Source organism: Emys orbicularis, chromosome 4 (genome assembly GCF_028017835.1).
Source record: "Emys orbicularis isolate rEmyOrb1 chromosome 4, rEmyOrb1.hap1, whole genome shotgun sequence".
Lineage (NCBI taxonomy): Eukaryota > Metazoa > Chordata > Testudines > Emydidae > Emys > Emys orbicularis.
In genome coordinates this window covers 48576561-48596208 of record NC_088686.1, presented here as the reverse complement: position 1 = coordinate 48596208, position 19648 = coordinate 48576561, and the positions used below count along the sequence as shown (strand labels likewise).

The following is a 19648-nucleotide window of genomic DNA, read 5'->3' as shown; positions in this document are numbered from 1 at the left end:
TTACAGTTTATTCTTGAAGGATTCTTTGTAAAAACAAAACAAAAAAGCTAACTTTGTTTTCCATTTTCAGTGTGTATTTTTATTACCCCTTTATACAATTCCTACAATTCTGGGCAATAATTTCTACAATTTTCCTGATGGCTCTGATCATGATCATTATGATAACACTGGTTACGTGGTAACTGTGGATGCTCAAACCTGCATCTTCCGGAAGGGATCACTGTTGTGAAATGATTAGAAGTATGGAATAGCAGAGAGCACTAAAAGGTAATTGAAACACACACACACACGGCACTGAATAAAATATACATACGCTTCCAGTTCTTGTTTCATCTTGGTGAACTCTTCCTTAGTCATCGATCCTTCTCCTTCTCCAAGTTTCTGTAGTTTTTCCCTTGACGCATCAAAGTCAGGCCTGGGGGGTGCCGGTGGAATCTGTGAAATGAGTCAGAGTACTTTTGAATTCCTCACCTTCTTAGTCAAAGCTAAAGCCCTTCAAATAAGGGCACAGTAATGCCTTGTCTACACTACACAGTTTTATTGACAAAAGTCGGCTTTTGTCGACAAAACAGTGGAGGTGTACACACTGAAAGGCTCCTCCCACCGATGCAACTCCTCTGCTATGCCGACATAATAAAATCACCTCTATGAGTAGCATAGAGCTTTTTGCGACACAGATGCAGCATCAGTGTAGACACCTCAGTTGGTTATGTCACCTTAATTGGCCTCCAGGTGTCCCACAAAGTCCATCATGACCGCTCTGGCCAGCGGTTCGAACTCTGCTGCCCTGAAGATACACAGATATGTGCCCCTCCCCCGTTTAAAGGCCCAGGAATTAGTGAAATTCCTCTTCCTGTTTGCTCAGTGTGCACAATTCATACAGCATCTTCCCAGCTGACCATGCTGGTTTTATGCAGCAGATGCTCTCCCGCGTGGAGCACACTAGAGCTGTTGGATCTGCTGAGTACATGGGGAGAGGAGGCGTCTATGCAGTCGCAGTTTTGCACCAGTCATAGAAATTTCGAAACCTACGGGCTGATTGCTAGTGGCATGCAGGAGAAGGGGCATGAAAGGGACACACAGCAGTGTCATGCTAAAATCAAGGAGATGAGGCAGGCGTACCAAAAGGCAAGGGAGGCCAACCATCGCTCTATAAGGAGCTGCATGCCTCCTTGGTGGCGACCCCAGCTACATCACCAAGAGCCCCATGGATACTTTGGAGAGCAGCCAGCGGACTCGACCCCGATGAGGAAGTGGAGGACGATGTGGAGCACACAGCAGGGTCGTCCAGTGGTGCAGCAAGTCAGGACCTCTCCGCCACTCCAGAGAGGTCTAGCCAGTCCTAGCACTCCAGCTCTGCATCCTGCATGCCAGGAGAGGGGAGCTCCAGTAAGTGCTCATTTTGCTTTGATACTGCATGGTGAGAGGAGATTGAGCTCTCATGTACTTTTTTATATGGTAGGGATGGATAAGAGAGAAATTAACAACAGAGCCCCATCTACGCAGTGGGGTCACAGCAGAAAAGTTTGTTAATGTACACAGGGATGTCCTGGGAATCCTTCATAGAAATCTCTAGGAAGCTTTCCTGTAGGTATTCTGCATTCCTCTGCCAAAGGTTCCTTGGGAGACCTGCCTTGTTTCTCTCCCTGCTATACGAAATTTTGCCATGCAACCCAGCAATTATTTCTGCAGGGAACAGAGCGGCACACAGGCGAGCAGCAAACAGAGCTGGTTTGAAGCCACACGCATGCAGGAGATATAAGGTTCGATTACGCTAGCCTGTGGAAAAGGGTACAAATATTCAGAATAGGCTCCCTGGACACTTACAGTAATCCACTTCGCAAACCACCCTTTGTCCCTTCTTGCCCATTCTCCCATCCCCACCCCACCCCATAATTGGGACTCGTGCTGACCTCTGTGTTAGCCAAGGGACAGTGAGTAAGAGGTGTGTGTACTTTTTGTGATTCATGGCTGGAAGCGCATTCATAATACTGTGTCTGTTCATTGTTTCTTTGGCTTCTGCAGATGTGCCCTTGAGGACCCACTACTCCAAACCAGCAGAGCGCCTCCATCAGATAAGGCAGCAACCCAGGAAGAGTAAGGAGGATATGTTTCACAAAGTGCTGGAGTCAACAGATGCAGCACATAGCCAAACCAGAGCATGGAGGGAGACAATCAATGAAAGACTCAGGCTGGATAGCCATGAAAGGACACAGGGGCAGGAGCAGATGATAAAGCTCCTGAAGGACCAGACAGAGATGTTGAAGTCCCTTATTAACCTGCAATCTGAGCATATTTGTGCCCGACTCTCCCTCCAGCCACTACAGAACTCCAGTCCATGCCCTCCCCAAACTTCCCCACCACATTCCTCGCGTGTTCCCGGTCCCTCACAGTACTCCATGCATTCCACACGTAGGGACTGATTGATTTTCCAACGAAAGCTGGAGTTACACCCAGCTGTGAGAGCTCTACTGTGAGACTGTTCCTCATTTTCATATCCCCTATTTGATCAAAAGTTTGTTTTATCCCATTATTAAAGTTGAGTCTTTATTTGTGATATACATACATCGCTCAAACACAGTGGCTATAAGTAGCAATATTTGCTCCTTGCAATTAATGATCAGGAAGAAAGCACTACAGGCAGCAAGTAAACATTGCCTGGCCAAATGCATCACATAAAGATACATTACTGGGAATCACTGTCAAAATGCTCCTTCAAAGCCTCCCTGATTCAAATAGCCTCCCGCTGCACCTCTCTAATTGCCTTTGTATCTGGCTGCTCAAAATCAGCAGCCAGGCGCTTGGCCTCACTGGTCCACCTCTGGGGAAATTCCCCCCCGCCCCCACTTCACAAGTATTATGCAGAGTACAGCAGGCCGCAATGACCATCAGAATATTTTCCTCATTGAGGTCTAGCCGGCCAACAAGACAGTGCCAGAAACCTTTTAACCGGCAAAAGGCCTATTCAATGGTCATTGAGCACCTGCTGAGCCTGTTGTTAAAGTGCTCCTTGCTGTTGTCTAGGTTCCCAGTGTAAGGCTTCATGAACCACGGGAGCAAGAGGCAGGCGGGTCTCCAAGGATCACTATGGGCATTTCCACATCCCCCATTAGAATCTTCTGATCTGGAAAGAAAGTCCCAGCACGCAGCTTTCTATACAGTCCAGTGTTCCGAAAGATGCATGCATCATGCACGTTTCCTGACCATCCCACATTTATGACAGTGAAACAGCCATGGTGATCCACCAGCGCCTGCAGGATCATGGAGTAGTATCCCTTTCGGTTGTTGTACTCCATCACAAAATGGTCGCGGGCCAAATTTGGGATATGTCTTCCATCTATTGCCCTGCCGCAGCTAAGGAATCCCATTGCCTCAAAGCCATTTATTATTTCCTGCACATTACCAAGAGTCACAGTCCTTCATAGCAGGAGGCAATGAATGGCCCTCCACACTTGCATCACCAACCTCCCCCCCGGTGGATTTTCCAATTCCAAACTGATTTGTGACTGACTGGTAGCAGTCTAGAGTTGCCAGCTTCCACACAGCAATCACCACTCCCTTTTCCACAGTGAGGGCAGCTCTCATTCTGGTGTCCTTGCACCACAGTGTTAGGGCGAGCTCCACACACAGTTCCAGGAAGGTGGCTTTGCGCATCCAAAAGTTCTGAGGCCACCGCTCGTCATCCCATGCATGCATCATGATGCAATCACATCACCCAGTGCTTGTTTCCTGAGCCCAGTACCAACACTCCACTGTGGCAAACTGTTCCGTGAATACCAGCAGCAATCTTGAGTTATTTGTTTCCCTGGCAGACAGCAGGACAGACACCACTGATTCACTCTGTTTCGCAGCCCATGAAATACTGCAGTACCAGCCACGTTGCGTTCATAATGCTCATCACCAGAATGGTCAGCAGCTCAGGATCTATGCTGTCAGGCAGAGACAGCAGGCACAGAGTTTACAAAGGCTGTTGAAAAATGGCACAAAACGAAGTAGGAAGCCCATGGAATGATGGAACGGAAAGAACTGCATCACAGGATGGCGAGCATGTCCCCATGATTCACCGCGATCGGTTCCTAGAACTCCCAGTGGCAAAGGGTGACAAGTTGTACAGTGGGATAGCTACCCATGATGCAATGCTCTCTCTGTCGATGCAAGAGCAACAACTGTGGACGCACTCAAGCCAACACAAAGAAGACTATGTGGACGTGTTCCACCGATGTTATTAAAGTGATTTATGATCGTCGACTTAATGCTGTAGTGTAGACATGGCCTAAGTTGCTTAAAACTTTTTAGACCTGAACTCCTGCTGTTCTCCTCCCTGCTCATCGTTAACACCCTTATGGCCAAAAAAGTCACCCAATGAACAATTTATGGAGCATACTAGCCCAATGCCCCATTTTCAAGTCATGGTTTCCTTTCATATTACTAAAATGTTATTTTCTGGTTCCAATAATCTACTTACAGCTGGCCTTATGAAAATTAAACACCATTTCTGATTCACTTAATTAACTTCTGTTAACTATTCTGATGTTTCTTTTAAACAAAGGGGACATTGTCAAGGTATTTTCAAAAATTGTTTTAATGCCCTCCATTCATATTTTCTGAAAAGCATGAAATTGGAGTCATTTTTCTACCATTCATTGCACACTAAGTTGTTATTGCTAGGCTGCTGGCATTAAAAAATACATTTGTTGGAAAAGAGATACGAACTTCACATACAGTAAATAAAGATACAGTAGGTAAAATTTTGGGCCATTTAACCTTTTAATTATTTTATAATATGGTGCACTATAAGTTAAAACAATTCATCTAAACTGTTCCTGAATTACTAAGGTTATGTCTACACTACAAGCACTATAGCAGCACAGCTGCAGCTATCCTGCTGTAGCATAGACACTTTCCACAGAGACAGAAGGAGTTTTTCTGTCGCTGTAGTAAATCCACACCCGTGAGAATTCTTCCACCCACCCAAAGGTGTCGATACCAGGGCTTAGGTCAGTTTAACTACATTTCTCAGGGGTGTGAATTTTTCAACTAGACTGTACAGCAGGAAGCAAAATTATGCTGAAGTCTAAACATGTTAATATAAACTGTTTAAGAACAGTTTATATTATTTCACTTCTCATTTCACTTTAAGCCCTTACTATGCAACTCAGAAAAATTAATCTCAAAGCATTAACAAACCAGCAACCAGCTGACAAAGGGCTGGTCTACACTGAAAATTTACATCTGAATAGCTAAGTCTCTCAGGAGCATGAAAAATCCACACCCTTAACAGATGTAGCAAGGTCAACCTAACTCCAAGTGTAGACTGCGCTAATTCTTCCATTGACCTAGCTACCACCTCTCAGAGATATGGATTAACTACAGAGACAGGAGAACCCCTCTTGTCGCTGTGGTGAGTGTCTACACTAAAGCGCTGCTGGTGTGCCTCTATCATTTTAAGTATAGACATAGCCTAGGATAACAGGTTTGTTCTTCTCAAGTACCTCTCACCTCTTCCATTTCAGGATTAAAAATTAATATGATCAGATTTGTGATCAACTAAAATGGTGCATCAGGATGGACAATGTGCATAAAAGTACTAAACAAAGATTTTTTTTTCCCCCTAAAAAACCCCAATATTTTAGTTTTGAATGCTTTTAAAAAACCTTCAATTAAATGTGTAAAAGATATTATTTTGACATTAACATCAAAAAGATAAACGTCAAATATTTCCATTTTAAATCAATGTATTGATGTTAACGCTAGCTGCATTTACAATTACTTCTTTCATCATGTAACTAACTACTTCGGAGACATCCATTCCCCGAAGGCCTGAAATAAGTCCAAAGGGGGAAGTCCTCTAAATTATGTATTATGTTTTCTTTGTCCTACTTTTAACCACATTTACTATTTTCTTTGAATTAATCCAAAGTGAAAATTGATTCTACTCCTCCTAGAGTAGAAAATGGATTCTACTCCTCCTCCTCCAATTAGTAATGGAACAAAATTCCAAGAGCACTGATGACTTTACAGCTTAATACTGAACTCTTGCCATTCCAGCTACAAAGGAAACAAAAAACTCAACTCAGCAAACAAGTTAAACATTAATTCCTGAAAACAGGAATGCCAAGTTTCACAGTTCACGTGTCTTCTATGTTTTAATACGTTTTAGACTAAACGACACAGATGCAACATTAAGCCACTCAAAATTCTTGGAGCAAAGAAGAGACAGGCAAAATGCAAAAAAACATGTTATAACAAAGATTACACTGGCTCACCTAAGAATTTGTTTCAACATCTGACTTTGTGAAACTGCCTAATGCAATGTAGTAAAACTTCAGGGCCTGATTTTGAGAGAGGAAGAGCACCTATAGCACCTATTAGCTTTAAATGATATAGTGCTCAGTACATGTGATACTCAAGTCCTCAGTCGACAGCTTTTTATAAAAGAACAAGACAAATAAAATGAAAGGTTTAGAATACTTACGATGTATCCTGCATAGTCTTCATTTTCAACAAAGGAATCATGAAGCCAGATAAACTCCTCGTGTTGCCGAACAACAGAAAATTCATTTTGTTTAAAATTTGGTAAAGAACTCTGCAAAGAAGGGGGCTTTTTTCAGATTTAAGTATTCAAATGTTTACACTACTATATCATGTTCTATAATCTCAATGCTGAAAAGTAGTCTAAACTAGAAGAACAGTAAAACAACCTTAAATTCTACTAAAAGTAAGCTGCATCCTGAGTAACAATTTATCTTCTAAATGTTTTGTAAAATAAAAGTAATCTATTTTATAGTACTAACATCATGAAACGACAGTACCAATATACCATCAAATCAAGGTATAAGTTACTTAGAATATTAAAAAGTAAACCTGAGGCAGAACATACTACTAGCCTGAAGTACATTGTTCAAGTCTGTAGTGAATAATGGAGAAAACAATGTACACCACACTGAGGAATACAAGAGTGTATAGAAAGGCTCCAACAGCAAGCCTGCCACTAATTTAACAAAGTAAGTGTGGGAATCACAAGGCAGAATACAATAATCTATAGAGAATCTCAAGTAAGTTCTTGTAAGTAAGTTATGGTTTTAACTTTTAAATCAACATTTTTTGAATGTTGAATTTTCTTTGTTGATTTTACTTGAGGCTGACAATGTATCTTGAATGACAAACTATTACTTTGTAATAAATTAACTAAAAAATGAGAATTATACATCATCCAGATACAAGGCTGGGTTTACCTTGGTATGAACAGTGAATTTCACTTTGTCCCTCTCGCTAAGAGCATCTGAAATATCCACTTGCAGGGCAGCATCAGTCTGGAGATCTACATTTATTGCTCTAAGCTAAACAAAGAACATCAGTTCAGACTTAATAAAAACTAAATGAAAATAGCACTTCATTTCTCATTCAGCACGAGCTGATACTGCACTGATGGGCACCCTTATAACACAACAGATGGAAAGAACAAAACTACAAAATGTAAAAAATATAGCCACTGAGAAAACAAATCCCAACCCACATTTCTTGCAGTGCACAACCATGCATGGCCATTTCATCTACTATGCTTCCTTGTTTGTGCACTATTATTAGTATTTGCATTTCTCATTGTATATTGTTTGTTAACTTGCTCACAATTCAGAAAAGCAAAATACACTGTAAATTTTAAAGATTTTGAATTCTAAACAGACAGATGGATTTTTTTCCGAATTTTTACATTATTTTATTATTTACACACAACTCTAAAGAGCATGTGATATGAATGGATAACTTTAAAGGTGCCCTCAGGAGGGAGAGGGACAGTTTATGCTTTTTCTTTCTTTATGATATTCAAAGGAATGATTTATTTTTAAAAAGTCTTTTCAATTTTTTTTTTTTTATTAGAAACTCTCATCTTGTCTACCTTAGAGAATATGGATGGCCAGAGATGTGTTATGATTATCACAAATACTATCCATCTCATTAACTGACAGGATAATATTTTTATTCAGACTGCATTAAAACGCCTTTTGTTTCTGACATCTATTTTTAACTAAACACCCCAGGCCTTTAGTTATGGGCTGAGAAAGCTAAAAAAATTACCTAAGAAATCCTCCAAATTGCCAGGAAAGGCCAGACTTTACATTACTGATACTGGTAAGGTAAAACAAGCTGAGAATTTTGAAACCGTACGCTTTCAGACCTTTGTATAGAAGCAAAATGGGCACAAACTCAAAATTTTATTTATGTCTACTGTAGGTCATGCATAGAGTGGCTCTAATTTGAGGTTTCAATAAGTCAGCCTGAAGATTCTCACAATCTACTAAGAGGAAGTGGATCTAAAGATTCAATTTAATCCAAATTTTTCAATAGTTAAGTCTGGACCCACAAAGACAAAATTCACAGTCATGGCAGAAACTGCGGATCAGGTGCTTCACTCGTTCTAGGGAAAAACTAAAGCCAGAAGAACTAGATGGGGGACTTCAACTTGAGTGCTGTGGCTAACAGCTCTCCCTCCACCAACTAAGTCTCTCAGTAGGTGCCAAAAAAAAGAAGTCTGGGCTCCGAAGACAAGAAGGGGGTGAACAATGGCTGCTGCCTTGCCTCTGGATTGTATACTCCCCCACCCACAATGGCAGAAATCTGATAAAAAAAAAAAAAAATCTTCCAAGAGTTACTGCTGTTCCTCATCTGGTAGTGGTAGAATAAAGAGGTAAGAAGGAGATCAAAGGAGAAGCAGGATCTAAATCAGGGGTGGGCAATAATTTTCACAGGGGGGGCCACTCCATGAATTTTGGTAAGTCGTCACGGGCCGCACATTTCTACTCTATTAATGGAGGGGGTGTGGGGTCTGAGAGGGAGTTTGGGTGCAGGAGGGAGCTCCGGGCTGGTGAAGAGTGTTGGGGTGCAGGAGAGGGTGAAGGGTGTGGGCTCTGGGAGGGAGTTTGGTGCAGGAGGGGGCTCTGGGCTTGGGCAGGGGATTGGGGTGCAGGAGGGGGTGCAAGTTCTGTGAGGGAGTTTGGGTGCAGGAGGGGGTTCTGATCTGGGACAGGGGTTGGGGTGCAGGAGGGGGTGCGAGGTGCAGGCTCTGGCTGGGAGGTGCTTACCACAGGCAGCTCCCAACCAGTAGCGCAGCCGTATTTTGCCCACCCCTGTTCTAAATGCTACTACCCAACATAGTTGAAGTTGCACTCTAGTTTCTCCAGGAAAACCCAGATTTCCAGGTTACAGTCCCATCCATCAGTGTGAGGTTGGAAGTCCAATCGCACTGAAGAGAAAATGAAGGGAACTCTGAGATGAGCACTCTATACCTTTTCAATGAGAGTGGATAATCTAGAGTTATATCTTTAATTCACCCTGTAGATCATTCATAGAATAAAGTAATTTAACACAAAATCTCTCCTCTAGTCCCTGCATGTGCAGGATATTTCTTGAATATGCTGGAGTATCTGGAGGACTGGGGCATTAGTATCCTTTTTCTTTAGAGATATAGGTCTCATGAAACTTATAAAAATTAAAAAGATTTATATATAAGCAATGCTAATATCTACTTAGATGTAAGTCTCACCTTGTGCAATTCTGCAAAGCACAGGAGACTTGATTAAATAGTATTTATTACTGCTGTAAATTCACATTGAGGTCTGAATCAGAGTTCTCATTCAAGGTTTCAGTTCCTTAATTATTGCAAGGAACAAACAGGCACCCAAACATTTTAAAAGTATGAAGGTTACTTTGAAACCTTCTCATGCATCATTATCTAATTACACCATTGATAATTTTTAGTTAATTGCAGTTTTATATTTGTGATATTCATTTTTAGCTATGAGACAATTGGCTATTTTGTTTTTGTAGTTTCTGCTGAAGTGTCAGGTTTTGTAGCAAAACATCCTTTCATACTATACCCACACAGCAGCTTTTTCATAGAAAACTATAAAGACTGCAAGTCAAGTGGCAAAGTCCAAATTTCAAAATGGTTATGAAAATACTATCTCATGCTGTGTCACTACCAACTCTGTAGCATGTAAAAACAAGTGTATAATTTTCTATGGTAGTCTCCTTAATGCTATTAATAGTTAATTTGCAGTACAGTGGGTAAAAGACAAGTTTGGGTTATTCAAATAATACTTCTGTAAACTGACTTGCATGATGACAGAATGAAGAAAAATCTGTTTTGTATAGTTTAATGCCAGAAGGGACCATCAGATTATCTATTTTAATCTGACCTCCTGCATATCACAGGCCATTAAATTTTACCTAGATACTCATATTTTGAGTCCAGTGACTTTAGCTGAACTAAATTTAGTTCTCAGGAGACTAAACTGTTGTGTGCTATAGGCAGAGCACAAGAGAGACCAAGGGCTTGTCTTCACTACAGGGGTAAATCGACCTAAATTACGCTATTCCAGCTATGTGAATAACGTAGCTGTAGTCAACATAGCTTAGGTCATTTTACCCAGGTGTCTTCACTGCACTGTGTCGATGGGAGACGCTCTCCGGTCGACTTCCCTTACTCTTCTCAGAGCTAGAGTACCGGAGTCGACCAGAGAGCACTCTGCCATCGATTTAGCAGGTCTTCACTAGACCGTCTAAATCGCCCTGAGGTGCCACCAATCTCTGAGGCCTCTGCAATGGCAGGGAATTGATTAGGCAAAACATGCCCAGATGATCCTAGCAGGTGATCTACACCCTATCCTATGACAAAGGCAGAAAAAAAGCCAAAGTCCCTGCCAATCTGTACTAACTTGCTTTGTTTTCTTTCACCATCTTTCCAAAGAGTCACACAAAACTAAAAAGGGTGCAGTGTAGACTTCTAAGGTTCAGTACAACAGTGCTTTATACAATGCTTGGAATACCAAAGCAATTTTACTTTTATATTTTTTCCACGACATTAATGTCAAATGTAACTTTCTCAACACAAGCCACTATTTTAAGGACAAAAGTAAATAGGACAAAACAGTAAGTAAGAAAACACTGTTGAGATGGATGGCTTGCCCAACAGATACAAATGTACTTCCTCTATAAACCTTGGAGAGTTTAACAATATGTTAAGTTATGCTACGTTGCTTGCCTGGCAACAGGACCATTTTCATTTGCAAAGGTAATGAAGCATTCTATAAATGGTATCAAAGACAATCAGAAAGCTGAAGGAACTTTGTGAGCCACTGTGCAACAAGAATAAATTCTTTGTATTTTTGGGTATTGACTCAAAAACAATGCTGTCATGCCACAATAGTGAAGAAATTGCCCTTCTCCATACATCACTACCTGAAAGAAAAACTTACTATCAACAGATGGCTTATTGATAGAGAGGGGAAGGAGAAAGAAAAACCTGGGCTATACTGCAGACTTTCACAGACATGCGGAAAGTCTAAACCAACAGGTTGTGAAAAGCACTGGCAGCCTGATTTTAGGGTGGGCATGCAATTATGCCAAGCTGCACATAATGTTTCTATACATCAATTCATACTTTATGGCCACCTAGTAGAACTTCTTGTAAAGCAACTAAAATCAGTTACAGAATCACAAAATAAAAGCTATTTTCTCTACTTTGAGCACAAAAAAACCCAGCTTTTATTTAAAGTAACTGGAATACGTTGTGGAGACTGAAAATAAGAGTAACTGCTCTTGGGGTACCTCAGAGAGAAGGAACCTGACCTCAGAAGAGGTTGGGTCAAGAGTAAAGTATCATCTTGGGCGGTCTCTCAAGGTCAAAGTAGGTTTCAAACACTACTGTGAGGAAGCTGGCACAGTCGAGTCAAACTACTTGCGGAATGCCAGGTCTCGTTATGTCATATCATTTACAGTAACATCTACACATCCATTGTTAAAAAATTAAGAGCACTGTTGACATGACAGTGTCTGAACTCTAGAGAGGGAAGGGGGTGGAGATACACAGTGAGGAAGTCAATTAACTTAATCAAAGGCTGGTGTATAGTCCTTCACTAGGGAGTGTGGGATGACCTGTGCAAACACAGGAAGGTGATCAAAAAGAAAAAAGGCCAGGGAAATACCAACTTACAAAAGAGCACTTGTTTTTACTATTGCCACAGAAAAGGGCTGCTATGGTTTTTAAGACTCAAATAGCTGAATCTGAGGCCAGGTCTACACTACAGACCTATATCGCTATAACTATGTCACTCAGGGGTATGAAAAATCCACACTCCTGAGCAATGTAGTTATACCAATCTAACCCACCGTGTAGACAGCGTTTTGTCAATAGGAGAGCTTCTCCCATCGACATAGCTACCACCTCTCAGGGAGGTGGATTAACTACACCAATGTGAGAAGCTCTCCCATTGCTGCTGTACATGACGACAAGCCCTTCGGAATAGCTTGCCTGTGCTCCTTTCATTTATGTTTACATTATGATCAACTACCGAGAACCTGCAAAGAGGCCTGGTAGTTAATGCTGGGAATTTAGATTCAGAATAAATGGGCAATAAAAAACGGGGTCTGAAAGTAACATCAGCTGAAAAGTTAAGGGAAGGGATGGTGATTATGTTGTTCTGTAATAATTATTTAGCACCGGATGTGAAAGGAAGAGAAAGAAGAGAGGCTCCTACTGGCCACTTCAAAAGGTATACTTGAAGAGCTGCTTAGTCAAGACCCTTGACTAACATATTTTTAAACGGGACAGTACTATGAACTCATTACTACAGGAGCTTGTAGCAGTAGTGGGAGGGAAAATATAGGATTTTCCAAACAAGATCAGTCTACTGATATACAAAGACCTGCAACTATGGCCATTATCTAATGCTTCAGCTAAGGGCAACCTATCTATTTCTAGAAATATCACACACATTCACTCTCTCTTGCTTCTGCAGTGACTGGCATTATAATGCTCACTGATCATTCTCCCCACCCTCCCTCTCTTATTTACTCTGCATTTTTCAGTAGGAATACTAACAAAGGCTCTACAATACACTTGCCAAACAGTGCAAGTCCACAAGAGTAATAGTCCTTCCTGACCTCTTATTAATTACATTTTATGCTTCATGACCAAAATCAATTAAATCTTAACATATATGCCTACACACTGTTATTGGTCAAAATTACCTGTCGCCCTTTAAAAATCCAGCCACAGTACTTAACTTTATGCCAGATGTGTCAAATATATGATGTGCATGATGTATTTTTGTGGTCTACATGGCAGTTTCAGAATCTCAGCTTTCATTTTAAGAAGTTCCTAATTTTTATGGGGTTGTCTAGATTAGCTATCACATGCTAGCTAACCCCAAACCAAGCATGACTTTTCCCCCCTCAATCTGGCTGGTCAAGGTTGATTCTTCCTAAGATACTGACTTAAGCCAAAACAATATGAACAATGGTTACACCAGTTTAAGTGCATCTACATTGCATTTTTCAATCAATCTAGTTAAACTGGTACATTTTTCTAGTATAGAGAAGGTCCAAACAGGGAAGAGGAAGAGAAACAAAGGGCAGAAATAGGTGCAAGCCCAATGGTTAGAATATTTTCCAACTGATAGTGAACACAACAATGAGGTACTAAACTAATCGTAAATAATTAAATAACAAAAATTCTGTTACTAAAAGTCCTAGTTGCACACATACTGTGGCACGAACCTCCCATTGTTATCAGTGGGAGGTCTGCTGTAGACTGAAAAAAGAAGATAGTGTTAATTTATTACCTAGGCCCTGGCCTATGATTAAAGATGGAATTCAGTGCTCTCCATCAAATCTGTCACCCCTGCTCAATGCAATAGAAGATTTAAGAAGCATATATAGGAGAGAAGAAAAGATCTGAGTGAGAACTATAGAGATGCAAAATATGAATCTCCTAAAATACAAATAAACCTGGATTAAGCTACTTTTTAAAAAAAGCTATTTAAAAAAAAAACCATGTGAGTGGAGGGAATAGAGGAATATAAACAACAGGCTAAAGTATACTCGTAAAACTGTGTTGTTTCTATCCTGACAAGAGAACAATCCCAAACCATAATTGCATTTAAAAACCATCAAAACAAATCAGTGTCCGTAATGACATTTAGACTCCCGGACCGTTATGGAGGAGAGGAGTCATGACCAGGGTGTACAACTGGAACTAAGATTAAGGTAAAATGCACACAGCAGCCCAAGAGAAAAACGCCGCCGCCACCATATACCCACCCCATACCCCCGTGTGAGGGGCCCAGGAACTCGCAGATCAGACCCCACAACCCAGCCACAGGGGCCCCGGATCCTGCAAAACTGAACCGCCCCCACCCCGCCAGGGACCCTCAGGACAGAGCCGCCGCCCTCCCCCCGGTTGCCAGGCGCCGGCAGGGCCCGGTCCCAGGTGCCAGCGGCCCGGGAGCCCCCGGGACAGGTGCACTTACTCCTCTGTCCTCTTCGGAGAGGAAATCTGGGCCGTCGTCCGAGCCTTCCTGCTCCGGGGGGGAGACAAAGCGCACAGGTTAGTGACCCGACCACACGCCCCTCCCGCCCGACTCCCAGCGGCGCCCAGACACCCACCATCATGGCTGCTCCCAGCGCTCCCTCCCTCCGCAAGCGCAGGCCCAGCCCGCCAGGCAGCCCGGAGCCGAGGGGAGGGGCCGGGCGGAGCTAAAGCGGGAGGCGGAGGCTGCTGCTGAGCCAGTGCGCTCCTCGGCCGGCCCCTCCGTCACGCTGCAAAGGGGGGACGGACCCGGCGCTCCCGCGGAGAGCAGCAGGGACGCTGAGAGAGTCCTTGGGGTATGGAGCTGGGGCTGGGTTTAGGTCTAGGGAGCGCTGAGGCGAGGCTAAGGCCTCCATAGCCAGATAGGCGGCACTCCTGCACGCTGCATCCTTACTGCTTACCATCACTGTAAAAATGTACACCTTAGGTCCAGTCTGGATTTGTCTAACTTTAACTTTGGATCATATTCGACCTTTCTCTGCTGGACTGACAAGCTTATTATTAAATATTTGTTCCTCCTGTTGACTATAAGTAAGTCATCATTAGCCTTCTCTTTGTTAAACTGAATAGATTAAGATCCTTGAGTCTGTCACCATAAAGCGGGTTTTCTAATCCTTTACTTTGGCTCTTCCTTGAACCATCTCCAATTTAGCAACGTTCTTCTTGAATACTGAGCACCAGAATTGAACAGAGTATTTCAGCACCAGTGCCAAATATAGAGGTAAAATAAACTCTGTTTTTTACTTGAGATACCCCTTTTTATGCATCCCAGGATTGCATTAGGTGTTTTGGCCACAGCATCACAATGGGAAATCATGTTCAGCTGATAATGCACCACAACCCCCAAATCTTTTTCAGAGTCACTGCTTCCTAGGATAGCATCCCCCATCCTGTAAATATGGCCTACATTCTTTGTTCTTCAGGTCATGTTCTCCCTCCACCCCAAGTCTTCTTTTCTCAAGATTAAACATGCCCAGTTTGTTTAACCTTTCCTCATAGGTCAAGTTTTCTAAACCTTTAATCATTTTTGTCCCTCTGGACTCTCTCCAATTTGCCAACATTTTTTTCAAAAGTATGGCACCCGGAATTGGACACAGTACTTCATCTGAGCCCACACCAGTGCCAAGTAGCGTGGGACAATTATCTAGAATGTCTTGCATACAACACTGGACTTAGTACACTGCAGAATGATGCAACCTTTTTCACAGCTGCATCAGATTGTTGACATATTCAAATAGTATATGATCAAGTATTTAAAGACTGAATCATAATACTCTTCACAAAAGGCAGAGTTAAGGTGGCTCAGAGAACTTCAACTGGCATTTCCTGACTTTTGAGGGCTTAAATGTGTAATCTTAACTTTCTGTTCTGTTCAGGTTCATGTACTGTGCTCAGCGCTGTGTAGGGTGACCAGATGTCCTGATTTTATAGGGACAGTCCCAATATTTGGGGTTTTGGCTTACATAGGTGCCTATTACCCCCACCCCACCCCCTGTCTGGTCACCCTAGCACTGTGGTACCTGAGGTAACAGAGGCCTGATTTTCTGAAGTGCTGAGCACTTGCTACCCCTACTGAAGTCAATAGCAGCTATGGGTAGTTTTTATTAATAGAATATCCAAGTTTTTAAAAGAATAAAGAAATTATATAAACTCAAACTGTTGCCTAGCACTTGCAGAGCATCCTGTTTTTTGTAAGGTTCATACACAATGGGGAAGTTTTACATGACATGAACATATCTGCACCAAGTGCATCAACTTTTTATATAATTTCCTACATTTCTTCAAATGAAAAATGAAGAAACAAAGACATTTATCTATTTGTTGGACAGTACCAGAATGTTTTGTACTGTGCAAAATGTGAAATATGAGACAAGAATCCTTGCCTCAATCCATGCAATATCAGATGGAAAGAGGCAGTACTGCAAGGAAATACTGCCTCCTTCCCTGGCACCTTCACTCAGTGAGGGAAAGGAGCTGGACTCACTATGTATTTTCCCTTGCCCTGTTGACCGGCAGAAGACTGCAATGGACAACTTCCACCCAGGGTGCTAATGTTTAACCAAAAACTCCCACCCACAGGTGCTGGCTTCCTCCACGGCCTGGGAGTGCTCAAGCGCCCGCTCTGCCCCCAGCCCCTGCCCCAAACCCCCACCCTGCCTTTTTCCACCTTTCTATTGATATCTTACATGACACCTTTTAGATACAAATTATGATGTTAGTGAGTTGGGGTACACTGACCTGGTAAGGCCAGCTGAAACTCACTACCAGCTACCGATAAGCCCCTTTCCCTCTTGCATTGGAATGCTGTAGGGTCATACCTACCCCTCAGCCCCCACATTATTTCTGCCCCCCCCAAACATACATTCTCCCCTTGCTCCTCAGTGCACCGATGCACTTCACTCCACTCCAAGGCATGGGTGACAGCTGCAGAGTTCTCCCCCTTTCCATGTCTGGTGTTCCAAGATGGATGAGGGAGGAGCAGAGAGCAGCCTGACCCATTTTTCAGAAGAAAGGAGGGAGGGAGCAGAACTGCCAGTCTGCCAGGCTCTTTCTGTTCCCTCTACCCACCCTTGTGAAAATGGCATCAGCTCCTTCCTTTCCTCCCCTCCCTCCCCAAAAACTCCTGCCGGGAGAGCTCTGCCTGCATCCTGCAACAGTTCTGATTGGCTGCTCTTCCCCAGAAGGTGAGGAAATGCGACAAGCAGCAGCCTGTCCATTAGCCTGCCCCTGCCGTGTTACACTTGTGCCGGGTGTTGGACATTATAGGTATGGTGACCATATTTCCTTAAACTAAAAATGGAACACTGGGTAAGAGATGGTCAGTGCTCTGGGGAGGTTATTTACAGTACACAAAAAAAGATAAGGTAGTTTCAGATATTTTATATACAATTTATCCGGCATGTGGGAATCGGGGTGTGGGGGGTGCTGGTTAGTCAAATATTCTGGTTTACTAAGAGTTATGCTTACCAATGGAATACCAATTTTCAAAAAAATAGAATATAATAAAATGAATAAAGTATAAAATAGTATAGAGGTACTCACTAATCCAGTAGTAGTAGTGCACTGCAGAGTGGTTGGTTTCTTGAAGCACTTAGGTGTATACAGGTAAAGTTTTCTATACAGTAGGTTATCTTATGACACTACATATCACTATGGGCAGCGCATGACGTACACCCAGATCACTAAAAATACACTTAACAATAAAACTATACTGAACATAATTTAATCTTTCTTTGATGATTCAGAAGGCACTTCACAATCTTGCAGTGCCTTGGGGTCATCATTATCAACATCAATTATCATTGTAGATGTAGAGGTGTAGGAGATTGGGCTGAATCTGTACTGACCCTATGACACACCCTGGAAGCTGCTTTTTTGAATAAATCCCTGATATCAGCTTGCTTAATTGTCTTCTGCCTCTTTTGCATAAAAGTAGAGTGCAGAACATGCAATTGCATAACCTCCTGGCAGTATAACATGGCTGCTTTTCTGCAAATTTAATTATTGAATCAAAAACTGAAGAAGCCTTTCCCCAAGTTCTTTTGTCCTCTTCACTAAAATCTTCTTCTTCACTGTCTCTATCTGTGTCCTTTGACTTTTCAGGATTTAAAACATTCTCTATTATTTCTGTATCAGTAACAGTATGTATCACTTCAACCTCCTTGTCAGCCTCAATCCATTCTTATATCTCACTTTCATGACGTTTGTTGATGGGGTGTGAAGAAGGAGTATCCTTCACCATTTCAAGAATTTGTGCTAATGTATTTTTTCTAACTCTTACTTTAAAGCCTTCAAATTCCTCCTAATCAGAAGACACTTCTGTAAATATAACACTAGGCCACAATTTTCTCCAAGCTCTCCTTTAATGTTTCACTTTTAACAGAATTCCAGGCACAAGCAACATTAAAAATTGCATCTTTTATGTTATAATGAGATTGAAAGTCCTGTATCGTGCCTTCATGATTGAAAAACTTTCTCAGGAAATCTCTTCTGTAATAACATTTCATATTCTGGATAATGCCCTGGTCCATAGGTTGAATCAATGAAGTAACATTGGCAGGCAGGAAGATGGTAAAAATATTACCGGACACTAACTGTGTTTCATGAGGGTGAGCTCTACAATTGTCTAGCAGTAGAATAGCTTTGCTATCTTCAGGTAAGCCTATTTTTCTAAAATGTTCTTTCACACTATGATGAAACCAATCATAAAAAAATTCTTTGTCCATCCATGAATTACCTTGCGCTTTGTAAACAGGTAAATGTGCAACACCTTTGAAAGCTCTAAAACAATTATATTTTCCAATCACCAAAAGTTTTATTTTATGCGAGCCTGCTGCATTAGCACATGTAAGAACAGTTAGTCTGTCTTTATTCTGCTTAAAACCAGCAGCACTAGATTCACGTGCACCTGCTAGGATAGAATTTGGCAAGCATCACCAAAATAGGCCAGTTTCATCAGCATTATAAATTTGTTCAGGGGGTAGATCATGTTCAGCAATTAAATTTCTAAAAAATTCACAAGATTTTTCTGCAGCTTCATGGTCAGCCGATTTATGTTCACCAGATACAGGTAGCTTTCTAATGCCGTGACCAAAGTTCAATACATGAAAGCCATCCATCAGAAAATGCACATGGCTCAGACAATTGCATTTGCTTATAAAAATCTTTTGCCTTTTCAACGAGCATTGGGCCAGAGATAGGGGCACCCTCCGATCGTTTCAATGAAAACCATTAATATAAAACACTGTCTAGCTGCTCTAATTTAGGCATACGCAGAGAACAGGTTGTTCAACAGCTTTATTTGACTCATAACTAGCAAAAAATTTGAGCAATTTTCCTTTCTGAGCCTTGATGTCGTATATCGTGGATGAGCCAACATTGTACTCTTGCATCAAAACATTCCTATTCTCGCCCTCTTCAAGATGTGTACAAATATCTATTTTCTGTTTTAATGTCAACACAACTCTCTTATGCATCTCTCCTTTGCTTTTTGTTGGTATTTTGGATGCCATAATGGTAGGGTGGCATTGATACTTTACGATAAACACAGGACAATACACTGAGTAATAACCGGACCGATCACAATGGCAGATACAAAGAGAAAGAACAGCATTCAGCTCTTCTCGGCTAACTCAAGCGTAGTCCGACTGCTCTGGGAAATACTGAGGTCCCAAATAGCTTCGGCATCGATTCCAGTTAGCTTCACCATCGGTCCTGGTTACTAGATTGAAGATTAGGGTTGCCAACTTTCTAATAGCACAAAACCAAACATCCTTGCTC

At 41.9% G+C, this 19648-nt stretch overlaps 1 protein-coding gene across 1 annotated transcript in view; it reads right to left on the bottom strand.

The window, feature by feature from the left end:
• Positions 1–14490, bottom strand: part of SNX6 (sorting nexin 6) — a 45688-nt gene extending 31198 nt beyond the window's left edge. Inside the window, exons 1-5 of the mRNA XM_065402617.1 lie at positions 14446–14490; positions 14310–14357; positions 7236–7340; positions 6476–6586; positions 314–435 (exon numbers count right to left, since the gene is read on the bottom strand). Coding sequence (XP_065258689.1) covers positions 314–435; positions 6476–6586; positions 7236–7340; positions 14310–14357; positions 14446–14451 — 392 coding nt within the window. The 5' untranslated portion in view covers positions 14452–14490. The remainder of the gene's footprint in view (positions 1–313; positions 436–6475; positions 6587–7235; positions 7341–14309; positions 14358–14445) is intronic.
• Positions 14491–19648: the final 5158 nt, after the last annotated feature.